The sequence below is a fragment of the Narcine bancroftii genome, chromosome 7 (assembly GCF_036971445.1).
Source record: "Narcine bancroftii isolate sNarBan1 chromosome 7, sNarBan1.hap1, whole genome shotgun sequence".
NCBI lineage: Eukaryota > Metazoa > Chordata > Chondrichthyes > Torpediniformes > Narcinidae > Narcine > Narcine bancroftii.
This window is the reverse complement of record NC_091475.1, coordinates 31,882,427-31,906,540: the sequence shown is the minus strand read 5'-3', so window position 1 is coordinate 31,906,540 and position 24,114 is coordinate 31,882,427. Positions and strand designations below refer to the sequence as shown.

The 24,114-nt window shown below is 39.1% G+C and overlaps 1 protein-coding gene across 8 annotated transcripts in view; it reads left to right on the top strand.

The window, feature by feature from the left end:
• The window catches only part of arl6 (ARF like GTPase 6), a 52,788-nt gene that overhangs the window by 5,767 nt on the left and 22,907 nt on the right, over window positions 1–24,114 (top strand). For 5 of the 8 annotated variants that reach the window (XM_069889443.1, XM_069889446.1, XM_069889440.1 and 2 more), the window contains exons 2-3: window positions 1,818–1,959; window positions 13,189–13,250. In XM_069889443.1, coding sequence (XP_069745544.1) covers window positions 1,837–1,959; window positions 13,189–13,250 — 185 coding nt within the window. In that variant the 5' untranslated portion in view covers window positions 1,818–1,836. Of the gene's footprint in view, window positions 1–562; window positions 873–894; window positions 1,376–1,817; window positions 1,960–13,188; window positions 13,251–24,114 lie in introns of those variants that run through there. The other 3 variants (XM_069889445.1, XM_069889444.1, XM_069889441.1) reach the window with 3 other exon arrangements.

Below are 24,114 nucleotides of genomic sequence, written 5' to 3'. Positions count from 1 at the left end.
TCTTGTTTTATGCAAATTCATAATGTCGTTTGCCACTGAAGTAACTGTAATACAACACAGTGACTTGATTCTTGCGAGCATTAAAGTTGTGAGACTGCTTTGTGTGATTTCAAGGTTTGGCTAAGTTCCTCCAGCAGTATTTTTTTTCGTTGTGCAATGAAAGCTTTCATATTCACTCATACTGGTGTGGCAATCTTCTGTCCTTTGAAATAACAGTTTGTGCCAAGGTGGTTGACTCCACATTGAACATAAATTACTGTGGCCCAGGCACCACCCCCCCCTCCCCCCCCACCGGCATGATGGGTTCTGTCACACTTGCTGGAGATGAAGATGGACAGAGAATGTGCAATTTTTGTTGGTCACTATTTTCTATGGAGACCTTAATTTAGCCTCAACACCCTTCTGAGTAGAGAGCCTTCAGCGGTTATAACTATGTGTCTTTCTCACTTTTGCCGGAGTCATTGTCCCCCCATATTTATATTGTGGTTACAATGTCTTTGTTACACAAGTGTATTTGTGACCTGGTGACATCTGGACACCCAATCAATGAGTATGACAAACCCATCACAAATGTTGCTAGCTTATATATGAATGCATGCTGATGGGTTTCGCCTTGATGACCTTACTGCACAGATCATCTGAGACAACAGAGGCAGAAGCAGATCAGTCTTTTTTTTAATGCTTTGCATTGGTCTGACTTCTAAGGACATAATTTTGGACTCTGATGTTCACTGTTGGATTACTTTTGGACTCTTGCTCAGTCTGGACATAGCTTCAGATTTTGCAATGAATGCCATAATTTTGTCATCAAATGACAGCTGGTGTTTGAAAAGCCTAGATATGTGAAGTTCTCAACACCCTCCAGTAATGTAGTATGTTTCTTAATGAGGATTTCAAGCATTTCCAGTTCAGTTATAGGAAACCTGCATGCAGAATTTATGTTTTTACAACCTGCAAAGAATGGCACAGATGCTGATGGGTTAACTGGCTACTGTAAATTGTTCCCAATCGCAGAGGGAGGCAGTGTAAATAGTGAGAGAGAATAGATTACAAGGAAATGTGAGGAAATAAGACTGGTAGTAATGCTCTGAGAATGGTCTTCTCTGACACGAGTAAATATGAGAAAATTTGGTATTTTAGAAGGTGTGTTTGTCTACAACACCTTTGCAGTCCAAGTAGTGTATTTGGAGTACATTCCACTTCACTTGCATAATAATTTAGGAGTTTCTGAATGAGAGAAAGACATCACAATCTTGTGTTGTCAACTCACTGGGAATTGATTTAAGGCTATCCAAACTTGCTTCACTTGATATCTGTGCAGTTGGTAGATGTTCGTTCTATCAGTCTGGTGCTGGGGTTGTTACATTAAACTGAGGTAAAGGATCATTGTTAAATACACTTCCTTCAGTAGCTTTGTTGTAAGAAAGATAGCATCTTAATATTTTTTAAAACTCATGTATTTCATTAAATTAAATCTGATTTTCATTGAAGTAAATCTGATTCAATTAGCATTTGTTAACATGTTGAAAAATGTTTATTTTATTATAGAGCATTCCAAATGCAAAGACACATTTCAAGAATGACATGATTTAAAGGCCTTGCAGAGAAATCCATGATTGTACTCTATTTAGCAATGTCAGGTCATTTATCTTTAACCCGCTGTTTCAGGGATACAACCCTTCATTTGATCTTTTCTTATTTATGACTGAAAATTGTACTTAATTATTTTAAAATATTGTGCACTCCAGCAATGATTTTAATTTTGAATCCCTTGCATTACGTTTTAAAATTTAACTATTTTTCACTTTTTTTATTAGGCCGCCTGGAGTCGAGATCATGGGACTATTTGACAAACTAGCTGGCTGGCTTGGTTTAAAAAAGAAGGAGGTTCATGTGTTGTGTCTTGGACTGGATAATAGTGGGAAAACAACTATTATTAATTATTTAAAGCCTTCAAATGTAAGTTTTTCAATTCTTTCATCTGTCTGGTAAGAATGAAACCAAATTAGTGCAAGTCTGGAAAGAATTTTTTTCTCCAAGTTTATGTTCTTTCATCTTAACTTTCCTTTTGACATGGGCCTATTTCAGAATCGGGGTTAATTGTCATGAAAATACATCACAAACTGTGTGGTTTTGCTGTAGCAGTATTGTACATCACAGGTGCAAAAATTGCAATTCCTTAAATGCAAGATTTAAAAAAAAAAAAATTAGTGCAAAAGAAAAAAGTGAGGTAGTGTCTTGAAGTTCATTGTCTGTTCAGAAATCTGATGGAGGAGGAGGAGAAGCTGTTTTGTAATGTTGGGTGTGTGTCTTCAGGTTCCTATCCCTCCTTCCAATGAGGAAAGGGCATGGCTGGGATGGTGAGGGTCCTTGATGATAGAGTCTGCTTTCTTGAGACACTGCCTCTTGTAGATGTCCTTAATGGATTGAAGACTAATGCCCATAATGGCACTGGCCAAGATCACAACTCTCTGTAGCCTTTTCCTCTCCTGTGCATTGGCACCTCCATAAAAGACAGTGATGCAACCAATCAGAATGCTCGCCACAGTGCAAATGTAGAAATTTGCAAGTATCTTTGGTGACATACCAAATCTTGAACTCCTAAAGAATTGTAGCAGCTGGTGTGCCTTCTTCATGTTTGCATTGACGTGATGGCCCAGATAAATCTTCAGAGATATTGACCCCCAGGAATTTGAAGTTCCTTGCCCACTCCACTGCTGATCCCTTGATGAGGACAGGTTTGTATTCTCTTGGTTTTCCCTTCCTGAAGTCCACAATCAGTTCCTTACTTTTGCTAATGTTGAGTGCAAGGTTATTCTGACATCACTCAATTATATGATCTCTCACTCATTGCCATCTCATCCTCATTGCCATCTGTGATTCTACCAGCAACGATGTCATTGACAAATTTGTAGATGGCATTTGAATTGAACCTAGCCACACAGTCATAGGTGTAGAGAGAGTAAAGTAGTGAGCTAAGCATACATCTTTGAGGTCCCCCAGTGTTGAATGTCAGTGAGGAGATGTCACTGATTCACACTGACTGGTATTCCAATGAAGAAGCCAAGGATCCCATTGCAGAAGCCCAGATTTTGAACCTTACTGACCAGTACTGAGGGAATGATGGTGTTGAAAGCTGAGCTGTAATTGATGAAAAGCAGCCTCATGTATGTATTGCTATTGTCCCAATAATTAAGGGCTGAGTGGAGAGCCAGTGAGATTTCATTTGCTGTAAAACAATTGTGGCAATAGGCAAATTGCAGTGACTCCTTAGATACGAGTTAATTCTGACATGACCATCTTCTCAAAGCATTTCATTAGAATAGGTGTGAGTGCTACTGGGCGATATTCATTGAGGCATCTCACTCCTTCGCATTATGTTATTTCTGAACACTTTATTTCTCTACTTTTATTCTTAACCTGTCAAATATTCTATTTTTCATTTTTATTTACATTTTTTATTACTGTAATTGCTGGATCAATGGTAGCATCCCCAGCTCTAAAGCCAAAGATTGCACGTACAATTCCCACTAAAGAGATAGAACATTCTTCTTCTTTGGCTTGGCTTCGCGGACGAAGATTTATGGAGGGGGTAAATGTCCACGTCAGCTGCAGGCTTATTTGTGGCTGACAAGTCCGATGCGGGACAGGCAGACACGGTTGCAGGGGAAAATTGGTTGGTTGGGGTTGGGTGTTGGGTTTTTCCTCCTTTGCCTTTTGTCAGTGAGGTGGGCTCTGCGGTCTTCTTCAAAGGAGGTTGCTGCCCGCCAAACTGTGAGGCGCCAAGATGCACGGTTTGAGGCGATATCAGCCCACTGGCGGTGGTCAATGTGGCAGGCACCAAGAGATTTCTTTAGGCAGTCCTTGTACCTTTTCTTTGGTGCACTTCTGTCACGGTGGCCAGTGGAGAGCTCGCCATATAACACGATCTTGAGAAGGCGATGGTCCTCCATTCTGGAGGCGTGACCCACCCAGCGCAGCTGGATCTTCAGCAGCGTGGACTCGATGCTGTCGACCTCTGCCATCTCGAGTACTTCGACGTTAGGGATGAAAGCGCTCCAATGAATGTTGAGGATGGAGCGGAGACAACGCTGGTGGAAGCGTTCTAGGAGCCGTAGGTGATGCCGGTAGAGGACCCATGATTCGGAGCCGAACAGGAGTGTGGGTATGACAACGGCTCTGTATATGCTTATGTTTGTGAGGTTTTTCAGTTGGTTGTTTTTCCAGACTCTTTTGTGTAATCTTCCAAAGGCGCTATTTGCCTTGGTGAGTCTGTTTGTCTATCTGTTGTCGATCCTTGCATCTGATGAAATGGTGCAGCCGAGATAGGTAAATTGGTTGACCGTTTTGAGTTTTGTGTGCACGATGGAGATGTGGGGGGGGCTGGTAGTCATGGTGGGGAGCTGGCTGATGGAGGACCTCAGTTTTCTTCAGGCTGACTTCCAGGCCAAATATTTTGGCAGTTTCCGCAAAACAGGACGTCAAGCGCTGAAGAGCTGGCTCTGAATGGGCAACTAAAGCGGCATCGTCTGCAAAGAGTAGTTCACGGACAAGTTTCTTTTGTGTCTTGGTGTGAGCTTGCAGGTGCCTCAGATTGAAGAGACTGCCATCCGTGTGGTACCGGATGTAAACAGCGTCTTCAAAAGAAGATTGAAAAGAGGGTTGGTGCGAGAACACAGCCTTGCTTAATGCCACAGGGCATTCGACCCTTCTGGTCTGTGCCAATCAATAAAACTAGGTAGTCCCACTGACCTACTCTCATTCCATAACCCTCCAGACCACTCCTATCCATGTATTTATCCAGTTGATTTTTAAAACTCAATACAGATGGTAGCTCATTCCACACTCCGACCAGTCTCTGAGAAAAACTTTCCTCTAATGTTCCCCTTATACCTCTCCCCTTTCAACTGAAGGCTATGACCTCTAAGTGGAAACATCCTACTTACATCTACTCTGTCCATACCCCTCATAATCTTATAAACCTCCATCCAGTCTCCCCTCATTCTTCTTCGTTGAGGAGTATAGCCATAACCTGTTTAATCTTTCCTTGTAACTCAACTCCTGAAGACCTGGCAACATCTTAGTACATCTTCTCTGCACTCTTTCAATCTTATTGATATCTTTCCTGCTGCTGGGCGACCAGAACTGCACACAATATTCTAAGTGGGCCCTCACCAATGACATGAATAACTTCAATATAATAACCCAACTTCTATACTCAATACTTTAATTTATAAAGACTAGGATACCAAAAACTTTCTTTACAACCCTGTCCACATGCGACGCCACCTTCAGGGAACAATGTATATGTATTCACAGATCTCTGCCCCTCCTCAATGACCTACCATTTACTGAGTAAGTCCTACACTGATTCGCTCTTCCAAAGTGCAACACCTCACACTTGTCTGCATTAAATTCCAAGAGCTATTTACTGGTCCAATTTCCCAGCTGGTCCAGATCCCTCTGCAAGCTTTGAAAATCTTCCTCACAGTCCATGTCGCCCCCTATCTTTGTGATATCAGTGAACTTGCTGATGCAATTCACCACGTTATCATCTAGGTCATTTATTTAGATAACAAACAATAATGGTCCCAACACAGATCCCTGAGGCACACTACTCAACACAGACCTCCAGTCTGAGAAGCAACCAGCCACCATTCTATTTTCTTCCACCAAGCCAATTTTGAATCCAGTTTACAACCCCTCTATGTATACCTAGTGTACTAACCTTCTGAACCAACCTCTCGTGGAATCTTGTCAAAGGCTTTACTAAAGACCATATAAACAACTTCCAAAGCCTTTCCCTTATCAACCTTCTTGGTAACTTCCTCAAAAATCTCTACAAGATTTGTTAAACATGACCTACCACACATAAATCCATGCTGATGACGGTCCAAATATCTATATATCCTATCTCTCAGAAATCCTTCAAATAATTTACATAACACTGACATCAGGCTCATCTGGCCTATAATTGCCTGGTTTACTTTTGGAGCCCTTCTTAAACAGCGGGACAACATCAGCTACTCTCCAATGCTCTAATTGTGTATTTGCATACATCCACCATCTCCCCTCCCACCCCCCCCCCCCCCCCCATGCCTTCCATTTTCAATTTGCATGCTGTGGATTTTTCAGATACTGACTCCTCTTTGCAATTCTGCTGTATTACATTCTGCATTACTGAAGTGAATTGCATTTGAAAAATGGGTCATTGGTTGTAAAATGTATCGAAACAATTTTAGATGATGAAAATGCAATGAATATTGGATCTTATTTGCTGTTTCTTTTTCTGTTTCCCTCTGTCATTGCTATTTGTAGTTTATTTCTCTTGTGTTAACTTCATACTTATATTTAAACCTTGTGGCTTGTACACAATATGTATCCTCTTATTGCTTGCATACTATCTAGAAGCCTCCTAAATGTCATGATCGTATCTACTTCCACTGCAATGCCTGGCAGCCCATTCCAGCTACCCTCCACTCTCTTTGTGGGGGGAGGAAAAGACAGTTGCCCTCATATCTTCTTTAAACTCCCCCTCCCCCCAACCCCTGTATTAAATGCATGTCCTCACGTTTTGACCCCGGGAGAAAGATTATGTCAGTCTACTCAATCTATGCCTTTCATGAATTTCTATCAGGTCACCCTGAGCCTCTGAAGCTCTAGGGAAAAAAAACAACCAAGTTTGCCCAACGTCATCCCAGAGCTTATACCCTTTAATTAAGGTAGCATCCTGGTTAATCTCCTCTGTTCCTTTTTTCAAAGCTTCCACGTTCTTCCTGAATGGGCCAATTAAAGTTGAACACAATACCTTAAGTGCTGCCGAACTGGAATATTATATAGCCTTTTAATGTTGCTTGAATCTTTATTGATACTTTTAGTGTTATTGTTGCCAAATATACATCATGCAAATTTCAAGTGTATATCCTTAAAAAAGTGATTTTTTAAAAATGTATTATGTCAAAGCAATGAAGTGCACACCATCATTTTTAAGCTACCTAATCCTAAATATCCAGATGCTGGTATTTCTGCAGTGAAGATTAAGTACAGCTGAATTAGGAACTCGCATTAGTTACATCCTCTTATTTATTCTGCAGGCAAAGTAGTGATGAATGTAACACATTTTTTCTAAAAATAATTATAATTTTTTTCCCACTTTTGAAATGCCGGCAGCCCTTGGGCACCAAAATCTGCTTGCTGTGTGGCCAGTCCTGGTTTGAGCCCAGACGGTAATTCCTTTGGGCAGTTGCAATGTGTGTGGTGTCAATTATTAAACCAATCTAGACATCTCAGAGGTGAAATTTGTCTCTTGAAATTTAGAAGCGGAGACCTGTTGGCTTGGAATTCCGCAGGATTTGTTGCTATTCTTGTTGTCAAGACCAGTAATCAAATATAGAATATTATCGAATATTGAATAAATCAAGGGATTTGAAATTGAAGAATGATCATTGATTTTAATCTTGGAGTCATATCCTTTTCAAATACAAAATACAGCAAAGCACACAGATTTGACTGATTTTTTTGTATTTGAATAGGCAAAATGATAACTTATGCTAGACCTTATTTTGGTGACCGGTCGGTGCACCAGCCAGTATCCTCCTGTAAATTTGAATGTGTTTATATCATTAATGTACCAAATGCTGGTATTATTGTGAGGCCAACATTTATTGCCATCGCTATTTACACTTTGTAAATGATTAGCTTGGCCATTGCAGAGGGCCAAGGTAATATAAATGTGGAATTAGATCTCAATTAAACAAGGCAAAAGGGAACCACGTTTCATTATATAAAGGAGATTTTTTTTTAATTTCATTTGCTGCTGATTTTCTTTCTCTCTCTGGTTTAATTAACATTAATTTAAATCAACAAGAAAAATGGGCATCAACTCCACGAAACATGCCACCTATAGCAAGTTTTTTTTAACCAAGATTCTGACTTGGAAATTAATCACTATTCCTTCAGTGCTGGGCCTATATCCTGGAATTCCCAATCCTACCCAGCTGTGAAAAGGTTCATCGAAATTAAATGCCAGTAACAACAGATTTATTTACCATTCATCAACAAATATTCTTTCTCTTTCAACTCTGTGGCAAACCTTCCACTTGGTCGTGTTGCAAAATTAAAGCCACCATCAACTAAATGTATCAATTGGATCCTGCTGAATTTCATACCACAATCAAATAATGACTGTTCAGTCCCCAAGTGATTCTCCTCAACATTTTTTTGCAAATCTTCATGCTCTTAATCCATTGCTATCCCTGAGGTGCAGTATGACTGTTAGCAAACGAGTGCACAAGAGCAGGAGTATTGGATGGTAAGAGAAGAAAATCATGCAGAATTAAATGGGATCAAACAGACTACAAAGAATGCAAAGACAATTTTAGAATGCATGAATATAAATACAGGAAGGGTGATGAATAAGGTGAGTGAATTATGAGCACAAGCTGCTGTTAAATGATGTGTGGGTCAAAAAATGAGCACTTAATATTCGTAATTATGAAGGTTTAGAAAGAGGAGTAAGGAAAAAGTTATAGATTTGCAATGTTGATTTGAATAATACTACTGAGGATGTCCTTGAGAGGATAGAATGCATTTGATTAGAGTTAAGACAGAAGAGGGAGCTATTATGCTATTTTGATTATTCTAGGCCACCAAGAAGATTAAGGGGCAAGGCTATAAAGTAATAACAAATGTGCAATTACTGCTGAAGGATGTTATTGAAGGCTGTGAATTATCGCAGATTAATTGGAAAGAAAGGGAAACTTTTTGCATGGTCTAAATCTGGAGAATGAGGAAGACCAACTTCAGCAGGAAAAAACTTTTTTGGTTAGTCTTGTTTCATTGCAGTTCTGTGACTCTTACGACGATGATTCAAATAGGAAGTGAGGATAAGCCAAGTAATGAGCCCTTTGTCCTATCGTAGGGAAATTCTTTGGAATAGGATTTACATTTATTTATATATATTTTCCCCAGCCTTTAACCTCCAGCCAATGCCCAGCAGATCAAACGACACAATCTTTTGGAGTTGATGTGTATGCCGGTCAATGGTCCATCTCAAGCATCCATAAAATTGAGGTCGACTTGTATGCCAGATGTACCATAAAATCCTTAAAATGAAACTGACAAATGGGTCGACTTGTATGTCGAAATATACAGTATATCTTTACCTCCTATGGATACTGTGAGATCAGCTGAGTTCCTCCAGCATCTGTGTTTTGACTATAATCACAGCATCTGCAGACATTAATGTTTCACTCTCTTCATACATTTATTTTAAAAGGCTGGCTCTAATCAGCACAACTTTGTGAGGAGGAACTCCAGTCTGCTAATTTAATTGGGATTTTTTGAGGAAATGGCCAAGGAGATTGATGAAGCCATGCAATAGATTTGATAAGGTCATATGTAGCAAGCTGGTCCAGAAGGTTAAAGCACATTGAATCCAAGGCAAGCTGGCTAATTGGATCCAAAATAGTGTGAGTGGTGGAAAGATGCTTTTCTGATTAGAAGTATGTAACTAATGGTGTACCATAGAGATTGGTGCTGGGACCTTTGCTGTTCATGTTATAAATGGCTTGGATGTGAATGTAATAAGTATGATTGGTAAGTTTTCAGATCTTATGACAATTGGTGCTGTTGTGGACTATGAGGAAAGTTGTTTAAGGCTACAGCAGGTTCAGTTGGAAAGTTGACCCAAGCTTGGCCAATGGAATTTAAACCAGAAAAGTGAAATAGGGTGCGGACGTGTACAGTAAAAAAGTGGGGTAAAAAGGAACGTTGGTTAATAAGAGTGGCTGAAGGTGACAACACAGGGTGGTGAAGAAGACATATGACATGCTTACATTCATAGGTCAGAGCATAGAATAAAAGATTTAGATGGTATGTAGCAACTCTACAAAACTGATTAGACTGTACTTGGGATATTGTGTACAATCCTGGTCAGCCATAAAGGAAGGATGTGATTTGACCAGGAAAGAATGCAGAGGAGATTCACCAGGAGGATACCTGGATATAAGGAATCTAATTATAGGGAGAAATTAAATAATATTTGTTTGTTTTCACTCAAATGAAGGAGACTGAAGGGTGACCTGATAGATGTATATAAAATTAGAAGAGATATAGCTGTATTAAAAACAAAAGGGTGTAGATTAAAGGGGATTTGAGGTTTTTTTTTTAAAAAAACATGATTTCATCTCTGGACCATGCTGCCATAGGAGCTGGTGGAATTGGATATGATTACTGTATTTAAGAGACATTTAGACAGACCAACATGGGAGAAAAGGCCAACATGGATGTAGTGAGTCAAATAGCTCATTTCTGTGCTCTACAACTCTGTCTTTATGACTAACAAAGCCAATGTGGCAAATACAGTCTCTTCAACACTTGACCTAGGAGCTGTCCAGTAGGCTGTGTTGGTCACTAGGTTGCATGGTGATGGGTTCTTCTGCCATTTACCCAGGGATTCCATATTTTCCTTGTGTATTGATTTGAGTTTCACAATTTTAACCTAAATGCACCTTCATTTTGAGCCAGGAATTCCCAAGAGCAACTGGAAATACCATATTTTTATTTTCAAGACGCTTTGAACACTGATATGTTGAGAAAGAGTATCATTTTCAGTGGACTCACAGAGAAACGAGTCTGGACACAAAGGTTTGTAATCAACGTAGCTTCTGTTAACATACATGCACAATTTATAGAAAAGCAAGGGAAAATCGTAACGGGGAACAAACGGGAGAATGTTAAACAGTACGCAATTACATTCGTACACTATAAGCAGGGGTTCTACATACACTCCTGGACTTCCAGACCCCTGATTATTAAGAGATGCAACTCCACTGCAAATATTGATCTATAGCAATTTGTCTATAGCAGTACTACAGCTCAGCTTTAGTGCAGTGCATGCCTTACCAACAACATCCACAGTAGTGATCTGGCATGGAGCAGTGTCCAGGGCTCAGACCATGAGGGAGGAAGAGAGAGAGAGAGACCAATTAGTGACTGGAGTCCAACCTTGACTGATGTGGCTTCTGAATAAGTTTCAGACAGGGAGGTCACGTGACCACCCACAGTCCATACATTCAGGGAGGCCACGCTTCCTCCACACACAGCAAGCACATCCTTAAATCTTTTACTCTGCCATCCTGCTAATCTCTACCCATGAAAAAGAGATGAAAGGGGATCTGCAACCTGGGTCTGTTATAATCTAGCTCAAACAAGCCTACAGAGGATCCCAGGATTCATTTCTGAGCTTGTTTGCCTGGGAGAGGAACTTGTGTTAGTTTGCTTGTCTTTCTACTGGATTTAGTGTGTTTTGCGGCAGTACCTTTCCACTACTCTTGAGGTATGTATTGAGGAGTGCAGATCAACATGGAGGCCAGAGATTACTGTTGCACACTAGCTCATGAGTTTTGTGCCAAGTTTGAGATAATAATGATTTTCTCAATTGACTCATGGCTAGAGGCTGTACTGGTGCATTGGTAAATTTAATCATTGATATCTGCTGACAGTTGAAGTGGACCATGTTTTTCAGGGTTTAGTGTGAGACTTTATTGTCAGTTAGCAGTATTGTACGCGGGGCAGGTTGGTAGAGGATCTTGAGTGTTGTGTTTAAGTAAACAAGTCAACAACTGCATTCAAGCGTGCACAGTGCATGTGTTTCGGTATACTGCAGTTTGCCTGCAGAGTTTCTGGTGTTGATGTTTCTGGAGTGTCATTGCTGGAGGTTGTGAAATTTCCCATCATTCTAAATATTAGCGTCACTCCTGCAGGAAGTTTATCAAAGAAGAGGAAAAATTTGAAAAAATAATTGTAATGAGAATGACACTTAGACTGGTTCTGTTATTGAAGCAGTAGCCATTTTTACACAGGGACCCCGCAATAATGCAGTAAAAAAGACCTGTCATTAAGACAGCTTTGCTTTTTTACATTGAAGCATACACTGCCGATGTATGTGATTTGGTGCTGTGACTACCTCCGTGGCCATCTTAAAGGGTGGCACGGTTGGCATAGTGGATAGCGCAAAGCCTTTTCAGTGCCAGCGATTGGGACCAGGGTTCAAATCCCATGCTGTCTGTAAGGAGTTTGTATCTTCTCCCTGTGTCTGTGTGGGTTTTCCCTGGAGACTCCAGTTTCCTCCCACCATTCAAAACCGAACCAGGGGTGTATGTCAATCAGGTGTAATTGGGCAGCATGGATTTGTGGGCCGAAATGGCCTGTTACTGTGTTGTATGTCTAAATAATTTTATTTTAATTAAAAGGTGGGATTACAATGACCCTCCCCCCCCCATTCCATGTTCGCACCTTTTACACAGAATGGCGTGGCGCAATAAAGGTGCAATATTCCCACCTTGAAGAGGCTGTGTAAAAGGGGCTAATGACTCTATGATGAAGGAAAGCATTAAATGGAGATTCCCATTCCCCTCTCCCCATCATTTTATTCAGGTAATTGCCTACATATTGATCAAATCTTGATGAAGGGCTCAGGCCCGAAATGTCAGTTTCGTGTCCTTATAAAGTACACAGGGTGACCTGCTGAATTTCTCTGGCATTATGTTTTTATTACAATCACAGCATCTGCAGACTTTTTAATGATTTATCCTGAAATTTCATAAGTAACCAGGCTTCAGGATTATGGTCTTTGGATCCCAAAGGATCCACTGAGTTTAGAAAAGGCCATGTATGGTACTGCTCCTATGCTTCTCTGGAAATTGTTGCATAGTGAAAACTGTCTATTGCTGCTCTAGGACATATTGCAGTTCTCTAGAATGAACTGAAAGTGCTAGAAGCCAAACTTGCATTCAATTTTAGTGACTTGCTAAATGTTGGGTAGAAATAATTGGCTGGCTGACAGATGTGCAGAACTTCTACCATGTTTAGAAAGACACAGTTGAATAGTACCTTTCACAGGCTTGAGCTATTCCAAGATGCTTTACAGTGAAAAAGTATTTTTGAGGTCAGTTCACTTGATATTTCTTTGAATGGATTGTGATTAAAATACAGTTGAAGAAATTATATTAAAAAGGTCTGACCTAATATCTCCCTAAAATGTGATTTTTTAAAAAAAAAATTACTTCAGATGTACTTCAGTTATTTGAAGTATAGTGGACAAATACAAAATGATGTTGAATTTTAATCTAAACTTTAAGGATTCAAATTGAATATTATTTTCCATTCATCTTTGTTATTTTACAGGCTCAAGTACAAGACATTGTTCCAACCATTGGATTCAGCATAGAGAATTTCAAGACCTCTGGGTAAATATACTGAGAATGCTTTGCTCTTGTGTTTGGTCAGTTAGATTAGAACATTCGACCTGTAACTTTTTTTTATTAAGCAAATCAGGTTAAAGCTTTTGAACTGTTGGAATTCTATGAGTTTCAGGTAAGGATGGCTTTTTATTAATGTACAGATCTACCCCACTTTACGAAAATAGAACATTCCAATGAAACCTTTTGTAAGCCGAAATGGCGTAAAGTGAAGACCTATTCACTACTATTGAAACCTATTTACGAAAAGCAAATACCCATTTAAACCCCATTCAAATTTTTTTCAGAGAGCGAACACAGGTTTCTTTGTAAAAGTAAATTTTCGTAAAGCAAGTACAGTATTCATAAAGCGGGGTATACCTGTATTTTGATCATAGAACCATGAAACATTACAGCACAGAAACAGTCCCCTTGGGCCCTTCTAGTCTGTGCCGGACCATTTTTCTGCCTAATACCACTGACCTGCACTCAGACCATAACCCTTCACACCTCTTCCATCCATGTACCTGTCAAAATTATTTTTTTTATAATTTTTTATTTTTCACACTGTGAACCATATCAACCAAAATATGTACAAACGTTTCTCATTAAATTTACACTGTGGAATTTTCTCCCTTTTTTCCCCCTTTCCCTCCCTCCCCTTTCTACCCCCCTCCAAAACCCATAAATATTCAACATATACAATACAATAAAACAATAAAACCATAAAACAATTATCTTCACACAAAGGAAAATAAACAAGAAAAATGCTTCATCTATTTGTTACACACTGAATCTAGTCGTTTTGTCTTCTTATCATTTTAATGGCTGGAGGTCCGAGGCAAGCTCTCTCTGTTATGTTCCATGTATGGTTCCCAAATTTGTTCAAACAATGTGACTTTATTTTTTAAATTATATGATATTTTTTCCAATGGAATACATTTATTTATTTCCATGTACCATTGCTGTATTCTCATGCACTCTTCCATTTTCCAAGTTGACATTATACATTTTTTTTGCTACTCCTAAGGCTATCATAATAAATCTTTTTTGCACTTTATCCAATTTGATGCCTAATTCTTTACTTCTTATGTTACTTAAAAGAAAGATCTCTGGATTTTTTGGTATGTTATTTTTTGTGATTTTTATTTAATATCTAATTTAGTTCTTCCCAAAACGTATTCACTTTCATACATGCCCAAATTGCATGTACTGTTGTTCCCATTTCCTTCTTACAGCGAAAACATCTGTCTGATAATGTTGAATCCAATTCTTTTAATTTTTGAGGAGTGATGTATACCCTGTGTAATCAATTATACTGTATCATGCGTAACCTTGGGTTTATTGTATTCTTCATAGTTCCAGAACATAACTTTTCCCATGCTTCATTTTTTATCTTTATGTTTAAATCCTTTTCCCACTTCTGTTTAGGTTTATAGCTTATTTCATCATTTTCCTTATCTTTCAGCTTAATGTACATGTTCATTATAAATCTTTTAAAAAATGGTATATTGTGTCTGTAATCACATATTCAAAGCTGATTCCTTCAGGTAATCTCAATTTGTTTCCCATTTTATCCTTTAAATAAACTTTCAGTTGATGATATGCAAACATTGTACCACGAGTTATTCCATATTTGTACTTCAACTGTTCAAATGTTAATAAATTATTTCCAAAAAAACAATTTTCTATCCTTTTGATTCCTTTTCTCTCCCATTCTCTAAAGGAAAGGTTATCTATTGTAAAAGGGATTAGTGGATTTTGCATCAATAATAATTTTGGAATTTGGTAATTCGTTTTTTTTTCCTTTCTAAGTGGATCTTCTTCCATGTATTAAGTAAATGATGCAATACTGGTGAGCTTTTATATTGCACCAGCTTTTCATGCCACTTATAAAGTATATGTTTTGGTACCTTCTCCCCTATTTTATCTAGTTCTATCTTAGTCCAGTCTGGTTTTCTCTCGTCTGGTAAAAATCTGATAAATACCTTAATTGTGTGGCTCTATAATAATTTCTAAAGTTTGGTAACTGCAAACCACCTTGGTTATACCTCTCTGTTAATTTATTTAACACTATCCTCAGTTTCCTCCCTTTCCACAAGAATTTCCTTATTATCTTTAGTTCATCAAAAAAAAATTCTGTTAAGGGAATTGGTAACATTTGAAATAAGTATTGTATCCTTGGGAACACCTTCATTTTAATGCAGTTTACCCTCCCTATCAATGTTTGCGGTAATTCTTTCCAATGTTCTAAATCTTCCTGCAATTTCTTTATTAGTGGCTGATAATTTAGTCTGTACAAGTGGCTTAAGTTATTATCTAACCTGATCCCTAGGTATCGGATTGCCTGTGCTTGCCATTTAAATGGTGATTCTTTTTTAAATTCTGTATAGTCTGTGTTACTCATTGGCATCACTTCACTTTTATTTGCATTGATCTTGTACCCCGATACTTCTCCATATTCCTTCAATTTTTAATGTAATTCTTTTACTGATACCTCTGGTTCTGTTAGGTATACTATGATGTCATCTGCAAATAAGCTGATTTTATACTCCTTCTCCTTTATTTTTATCCCTTTTATTTTCTATTCTTATCAGTTCTGCCAGAGGTTCTATTGCTAAGGCAAACAATGAGGGGGATAGTGGGCATCCCTGTCTAGTTGACCTACTTAATTTAAAGTGACTCGATACATATCCATTTACTTTTACCTTCACCAATTGCCCATTAAACAATGCTTTAATAAATGTTTTATAAAATTCTATTGTAAATCCATCCTCTCCTGGTGTTTTATAGTTTGGCAGATTTTTAATATATCCTGTACTTCCTCTATTTCAAATGGTTTTATTAGTTTGTTTTGTTCCTCTTCTTGCAATTTCGGCAGTTCAATTATAGCTAAAAATTTCTCTATTTTATCATCTTTCCCCTTGTTCTCAATTTGGTATAATTGTTCATAATATTCCTTAAAGTTTTCATTAATCTCTATTGAGTTATATGTAATTTGTTTGTCCTTTTTCCTTGATGCCACTACAGTTCTTTTAGCTTGTTCTGTTTTAAGTTGCCAGGCTAATATTTAGTGTTTTTTCTCCCGATTTCTAATAGTTTTGCTTTGTTTTCATTATGTTCTTCTCCACCTTATACATTTGTAATGTTTCGTATATTTTTTTGTCTGCCGATTCTCTATTTTTCGTTATTTTTACTAGTTCCTTTTCTGTACTTACTATCTCTCTTTCCCACTGCTCTATTTCCGATTGTAATCCTTTTTCATCTTAGTTACATAACTTATTATCTCTCCTCTAATGAAGGCTTTCATTGCGTCCCATAATATAAATTTGTCTTTCACTGATTCTGTGTTTATTTCAAAATATGTTTTAATTTGGCATTCAATAAACTCTCTAAATTCCTGCCTTTTAAGTAGCATGGAGTTTAACCTCCATCTATATGTTCTTGGTGGGATGTCCTCCAGTTCTATTGCTAATAACAGGGGAGAATGATCTGATAGTAGTCTAGCTTTATACTCAGTTTTCCTAACTCTCCCTTGAATATGCAAAACCTTGAATCCTGATTGCCAGATTAGCAGACAAAACAAAATTAGGTGAGAAGGTAAATTGCAATGAAGTTTTTTTTCTTTAGTTTTTAAGTTTGCTTTTCTTTTTTTCTTTGGTAGGAATATTTAAGTTTGCAAAACATTGAGGGCTGAAGGGCCTGTACTTTGTTGCAGTGTTCTATGGTACAAACAGCTTACATAAAGGTATTGGTACCTTTAAGGAGTGGGCAAATGGTTGGAAAGAAATAATAATGTGGAAAAAGGTGAAGTCGTTTGACACAGTTATGCTAATACAAATTCTTTGTTCATTAACCTATTCTTTTAAACAAATAATTAAATACGCAGACAAATTAGCACCTACATCATCTATCCCTCGCAAGCAAGCAAGGGGACTGCATTGCTCACATCCATTGATAGGAGGGAATATGGCATGTTAACTTTGAACTATTTGCTCAGAACCAAGATTTCAATATCCTGCCACATCTTGGATTGGCTGAACATCAGTAATGGTTAAATATCATGAGTGCCTAGTTCTAGTTAAAACTAACTTCTACAAGTTGTGAGGTGCAGTGCAGGTGAAGTAAGAGAATTTAACCTAGAAAGACACAAAGTATGGCTTAATATGAAGGAGGGCATGCACCAGACGTGATGCTTGAGGTTTTGGTTTGGAACTTAAAAAACTGGAGAGAGGGTAGTGGGTCTTTGGAATTCTCTGCAAGGGCAGTGCCCACTAGATCATTAGATTTATTTAAGATGAAGAGAAATAAATACTTGAAAGGAATCTTGCACGGAAAAGGAGTTCAGCCAAGCACAGATCAGCCATGATCATATCAAATGGCAAGCAAGCTTTCAGGGGTAGCCTACACCTACTCCTCGTGTTTTCACCAGTCAGATGTTCATAAAGTAGTGGAAGCAAACATTCTAAGATCTCAACAACAGAATCAAGCATTTAAATGCAAAGTTCTGAGAAGTTCAATGGCCTTTGAAATTCTGTTATTTTTTCTTGTACTGTTCAAGTTTAGCACTTCAATTACAGTTGTCTCTACTAACACTATCTCCTAACTGCAAATTAGCTGTATATTTCCCAAAGTTTTTAATGACCTGATTCGACCATCCCAAAAAAAGAAAAGCTATCTGTGTTGGTACACCACCAGCCTACTGCAGGGGGAAATCTCTGTACCTGCAGGAGAGTAAGGGGACAGGACAACACCTGCCGGCTGTCAATCAGTTGACCTAATGGATCAAGCCCCACCCGGTTAGGGTTAGGGTGCTTAAAATCGTTTTCACTGTATTAAACTCCTCTTTAAGAGTTCCAAACTTATGTCTGGGTAAAAAAATATATTTTGACCCTTCTATTCCAATGGCTTATTATCTTCTCTAACTTTATTCCTTGCCCGCTCTAGTATATTTTCTCTTGTTGTATATCTCAAAAATGTTACTAAGATGGATCTTGGCTTTTGATGTGCCTGTGGTTTCAGAGCTAATGCTCTGTGTGCCCTTTCTATTTCCATTTCTTCCTGCATTTCTGTTCCCAGGACCTTCGGGATCCATCCTTTTATAAATTCTTTCAAGTCTGTGCCTTCTTCACCCTCCTTCAGGCCCACTATTTTTATGTTGTTTTGTCTACTATAATTTTCAAACATATCAATTTTCTGAGATAACAACTCTTGTGTCTCTTTAATTTTTTTGTCACTTTCTTCCAATTTTTCTCTTGAGTCATTTACTTCCATTTCTACAGCCGTTTCCCACTCTTCCACATTCTCTACTCTTTTCCCTATTTCTGTCATGACCAGCTCTAAACTTTGCATTTTATCTTCTGCTCTTTTCATTTTCCTTTTAATTGCACTAAATTCTAATGATAACCATTCTTTTAATGAACTGATTTGTTCTTCAAATAAAGCTTTATCTATATTCTGTCCATCTGTTTTACCTTCTATTTCTCTGTGAAGATCTTGGTCTTCTTCCTCTTCTTCTGTGTCAGTGTTTGTGTCTTCTTCTCCTCTTTGTGTCTGTGTTTCTTCTGTTTTTCCTGATGAGCTGCTTATATCTCTTTGTCAGGCCTTCTCTTGTTGGACCTCTTGCTGTTGGACCTTCTCTCCTGGGCTGCTTGTCTGTCGGGCTTCCTGCCATTGATCCTCTTGTCGGTCACCCCTCTGTCTTTCTCCCTCGTCTGTTTTCTTACTCCCTCCTCTGCCGTCTTCCTTGTCCTCCAGCTGAACGCCCTGGTGTCAGGTGTCTCTCAGCCATTTGCGCTGTGGCTGCCCGCTTCTCTGCTGAGCTCCCCTCCCGTCGGTGTCCTCTTTTTCCTTTGCGCACTGCACATGCACGACTCCTCGCGCATGTACAGTGCGCACTTTTGTTTGGCTCCGAGAGACAATTTTGAAGTCCACCGGTCAGGAGGTTGTGACTCTGCAAGGCAGGCACCAACCTCGGAGATCAGGTGCTCTTAGCCACCGCAGCTCCCTGTTCCTTTGTGCAGTTGTGGCCTTTTTTCTCCAGAGATGTTTCTTTTTTTTTTCGGTTGTTTTTACTTTCTCCTTCTTGGGTGCCATTTTCCTTCTCTTCCCTGTAACTTTATCTTCTATTTCTTATATTTTATTTTTGTTGTGCTTTGTTTTTTCCTAACTTTTTTCCGGAGAGGGCTGTTTTCCCGACCAGCCATTACTCCATCATGTGACTCCCCTCCAAATTCTTCTTAATGTTAAAATTGAGCCTGCGTTCACCATTTCAACTGGCAGCTCATTCCACACTCCCACCACTCATTGTGTGAAGAAGTTTCCCCTTATTTTCCCCCAAACTTTTCCCCTTTCACCCTTAACCCATGTCCTCTAGTTTGTATCTCACCTACCCTCAGTAGAAAAAGCCTCTCATTCTTCTACGCTCCAGGAAATAAAGTCCTAACCTGTTTAACCTTCAGTTCCTGGAGTCTTGGCAACATCCTTGTAAATATTCTCTGGACTTTTTCTATTTTACTGATATCTTTCCTGAAGTTAGGTGACCACAACTGCACACAATACTCCAAATGTGGCCTCACTAATTTCTTATACAACTGTAACATAACATCCCAACTCTTATATTCAATACTTTGATTTATGAAGGCTAATGTGCCAAAAGCTCTCTTTACAACTTTACTTGTGACACCACTTTCAGGGAATTATGTATCTGTATTCCCAGATCCTTCTGTTTCACCGCACTCCTCTGTGCCCTTCCATTTACTGTGTGTGTCCTTGGTTTGTCCTTCCAAAATACAACACCTCACGCTTGTCTGCATTAAATTCCATCTTCCATTTTTCTAGATGGTCCAGGTCCCTCTGAAAGCTTTGAAAATCTTCTTTGCTGTCCACAATACCTCCAATCTTAGTGTTGTCTTCAAACTTGCTGATCAAATATACCACATTATCATCAAGATCATTGATATAGATGACAAACAACAATGGTCCCAGCACCGATCCCTGAAGCACAACACTAGTCACAGGCCTCCAGTCTGAGAAGCAATCATCCATCACTACTCTAGCTTCTCCCATCCACCCATTGTCAAATCAAGTTCACTATTTCACCATGAATACTTAGTATCTTAACCTCCCATGGACCTTGTCAAAGGCCTTAAAGTCCATGTAGACAACACCCACAGCCTTTCCTTTGTCAACTTTTCTGGAAACCTCTTCGAAAAACTCTAGAAGTTTGGTTAAGCTCACTCTACCACACACAAAGTTGACTATCCCTAATCAGTCCCTGGCTATCCAAATACTTGTACATCCAATCTCTTAGAACACCTTCCAATAATTTGCCTACTTCTGATGTTAGGCTCAGCGACCTATAATTTCCAGGATTATTTTTGGAGCCTTTTTAAACAATGAAACAACATGAGCTACCCTCCAGTCCTTCGGCTCCACACCCATGGCTATGGACATGTTAAATATTTATGCCAGAGCCCCTGCAATTTCTACACTAGCCTCCCTCAAGGTCTGAAGGAATATCTTGTCAGGATTTATCCACCCTTGTTTGCTTTAAGACTGTAAACACCTCCTCCTCTTTAATCTGTGTAGGGACCATGACTTCACTGCTTGTTTTCCTTACTGCTGTCAACTCTGCCATTTTCCTGAGTGAATACTGATAAAAGAAAAAACATTTAAGATCTCCCCCATCTCTTTTAGCCAACCACTCAGATCTTTGAAGGAACCAATTTTGTCCCTTACTATCCTTTTGTTCTTAAAATACCTGAGAAACCCTTGGGATTTTCCTTCATCTGCTTGCTGAAGCAAACTCATGTCTTCTTTTAGTCTTTCTGATTTCTTTGTTGAGGTTTTTCTTGTATTTTTATACTCCTCAAGTACCTAAATTGCTCTGTGTTTCCAATAACTGCTGTACGCTTCTCTCTTCTTCCGCACTAGATCCCCAATATCTCTCGAAAACCAAGGTTCTCTATTCCTGCTAACATTGCCTTTAATCCTTGCATGAACATACGAATTCTGTACTCTCGAAATTTCACTTTTGAAGGTCTTCCACTTACCTCACACATACTTGCCCGAAATCAACTTAACCCATTCCACATATTCTAGATCCTTTCTCATTTCTTCAAAATTGACCTTTCTTCAAATTCAGAATCTTAACCTGAGGCCAAGACCTATTCTTTTCCATAATTACCTTGAAACTAATGGCATTTTGATCACTGGATCCAGAGTGTTCCCCTACACATACTTCTGTCACCTGTCTTATCCACTAATTGGAGATCTAGCATTGCACTCTAGTTGATACTTCTATATATTGTTTTAGAAAACTTTCCTGAACACATTTAGCAAACTCCAAGCCACCCATTCCTTTTACAGTATAGGAGACCCAGTCAATATGTGGAAAATTAAAATCTCTTACTATCACAACCTTGTCTTTCCTGCAGCTATCTGCTATCTCTCTACAGATTTGCTCCTCCATTTCTTGTTGACTATTGGATGGTCTATAGTACCACTCTATGATTGTGGTCATACTTTTCCCATTCCTCAGCTCCACCCATATAGCATCAGTAGACGTGCCGTCTGGTCTGTCTCGCCTGAGCACAGCTGTGATGTTTTCCTTGACAAGCAATGCCACTCCTCTCCCTTTTCTATTGTGTCTGAAGCAGTGGAAGCCAGGAACGTTCAGCTGCCAGTCTTGCCCCTCCTGCAACCAAGTTTCACTAATGGCCACAATGACATAATTCCACATGTGAATCCACGCTCTAATCTCGTCTGCCTTTCCTACAATGCTCCTTGCTTTGAAATGATGCACCTGAGAACATTTCCACCACTACAACCAGTTGACGACTAATGTTACATGTGATTTTTCACATAATCTTTTCCCTCCTTCACTCCTCTATCTGCTCTGGCACTCTAGTTCCCATCCCCCTGCAAATCTAGTTTCAACCTCCACTGATCCAGTTGACCAGAATGAATCATATTCTGGGCAACAGGACCAGTGGAATGCCTTCCTGATTTAGTAGATGAGATGCCATTGTCTTACATTGGCCTTTCTCTTGTGGATAAAATTGTTAACATAGATAATTATAAAAATGAGTCCCAACAGATGAATATCACAGGTGGTATTGTCTGATACCTATTATTTGTGCTTTTCCATTAATGAATCCACTTGAGGTAAAACTAATCAAGACATGGACCAACACAACTTGGGAACAAACTTCTCTAATTTCTCAGTCACTTTGACAGGCTTAGATGAAAGTCAAGTTTATTGTCTTCTCATTATACATGTATAACCTGACAGAATAGGGTTATCTGGTCCTCAGTGCAAATCATACAGAGATACAACCAGACATATTTCACAGACAAATAGTATATGTGCAGGACAAGAATTTCATCGATATAAATAGTTTCATGATTATGAGAGTCTCAGATAGTTAATTTGAGCAGTTCTTTTGGTTGTTCAGCATTCTCACTGCCTTTGGGAAGAAACTGTTCATCAGCTTGGTGGTGCTGGCTCAGATACACCTGTATCTCTTCCCCAACGGGAACCGCTGAAAGATGCTGTGTGCAGCATGGAAGAGGTTCTCAATGATTTTGCATACCCTCTTCAGACAACAATCGCAGTAGTACATGTTGATGGGGGGCAGGTAGATGCTAGTGATCCTCTCAATCCTGTGGATTGACCTTCGATCCATTTCTCTGCAGCAACGATACCACACTTTGATACAGCTGGCCAGGACGCTCTTGATAGAGCTCCTATAGAAGGTTGACATAGTGGTGGCCGATAGGCTTGCCTGCTTCAGTCTTCTTAGGACGTACAGTCGCTGTGGTGCCTCCCTGACAATTGAGGAGATGTTAGGTTACTAGTTAAGTGAACTCCAAGGAACTTGGTGCTCTACACTCTCTACTACAGAGATGTTGATGGAGGGTGGTGGTTCCTGGTCTTCTTGAAGTCCATGATCATCTCCTTCATCTTCTCCACATTGAGATTCAGATAGTTACTCTCACAACATTTCATGAGATTTTCCATCTCTTCTCTGTAGTACGATTCATCGTTGTTGGTGATGAGGCCGATTACTGTTGTGTCACCTACTGTTGGAGATGGATCTGGTGATGCATTCATAGATCACTAGCATGAACAAGAGTGGGCTAAGGACACAGCCCTGAGGTGTGCCAGTGGTCAGCATGATGGTGCTCGACATTCTGCTACCAACCCAGGTCGACTGTGGTCTTTCCGTCACAGAGAGGGGTGTTGAGCAACCAGTTCTTATGATTGTAATTTCTTCCACAAGTATTGGTGTACGTTAAATTCCAATTTTTCCCCGCATTGTCAGTAGTCCTCCTGATGGCAAAATGATGGCCATTAATTTTCTTATGGAAACTGTATGCCAAAAAAGGAGGCGGGGGGGTGGGGTGTCCCTTCTTTATCCAGCTGCTATAAGAAATCTCGACACACCCCATTGGCTTTTTTTTAAGGACCATCTTCCATTCAATGGCTTGACACAGATTTCAAACCACTGATTTTACTCCTCAGACAGAAAAGTTTATGTCATGATTTATCACTAGCTTTTATGTCCAGAACACAGAAAGGAGCAGGGGAAAAAAAGAATCGCTGTTTGGCTATCATAGTTGGAATGCAATAAGTGTATTTTCAGAGATGACTTTCCCATGAATATATCAATGGGACTATCTAAAATACAAAATTCAATGTGGATGTTGCTTTGCTTGCTACATCTAGCACTGAAACATTAATACTGCAAATCCCAGAAGATGATGATTATGTTCAAAATAAGTTCTCATTCTGTCAACATTGATTTTCTGAGCAAATGAACACATACATTCAGTTCAATAAAGTTTAGATATTTAAATGAGGGAGGAT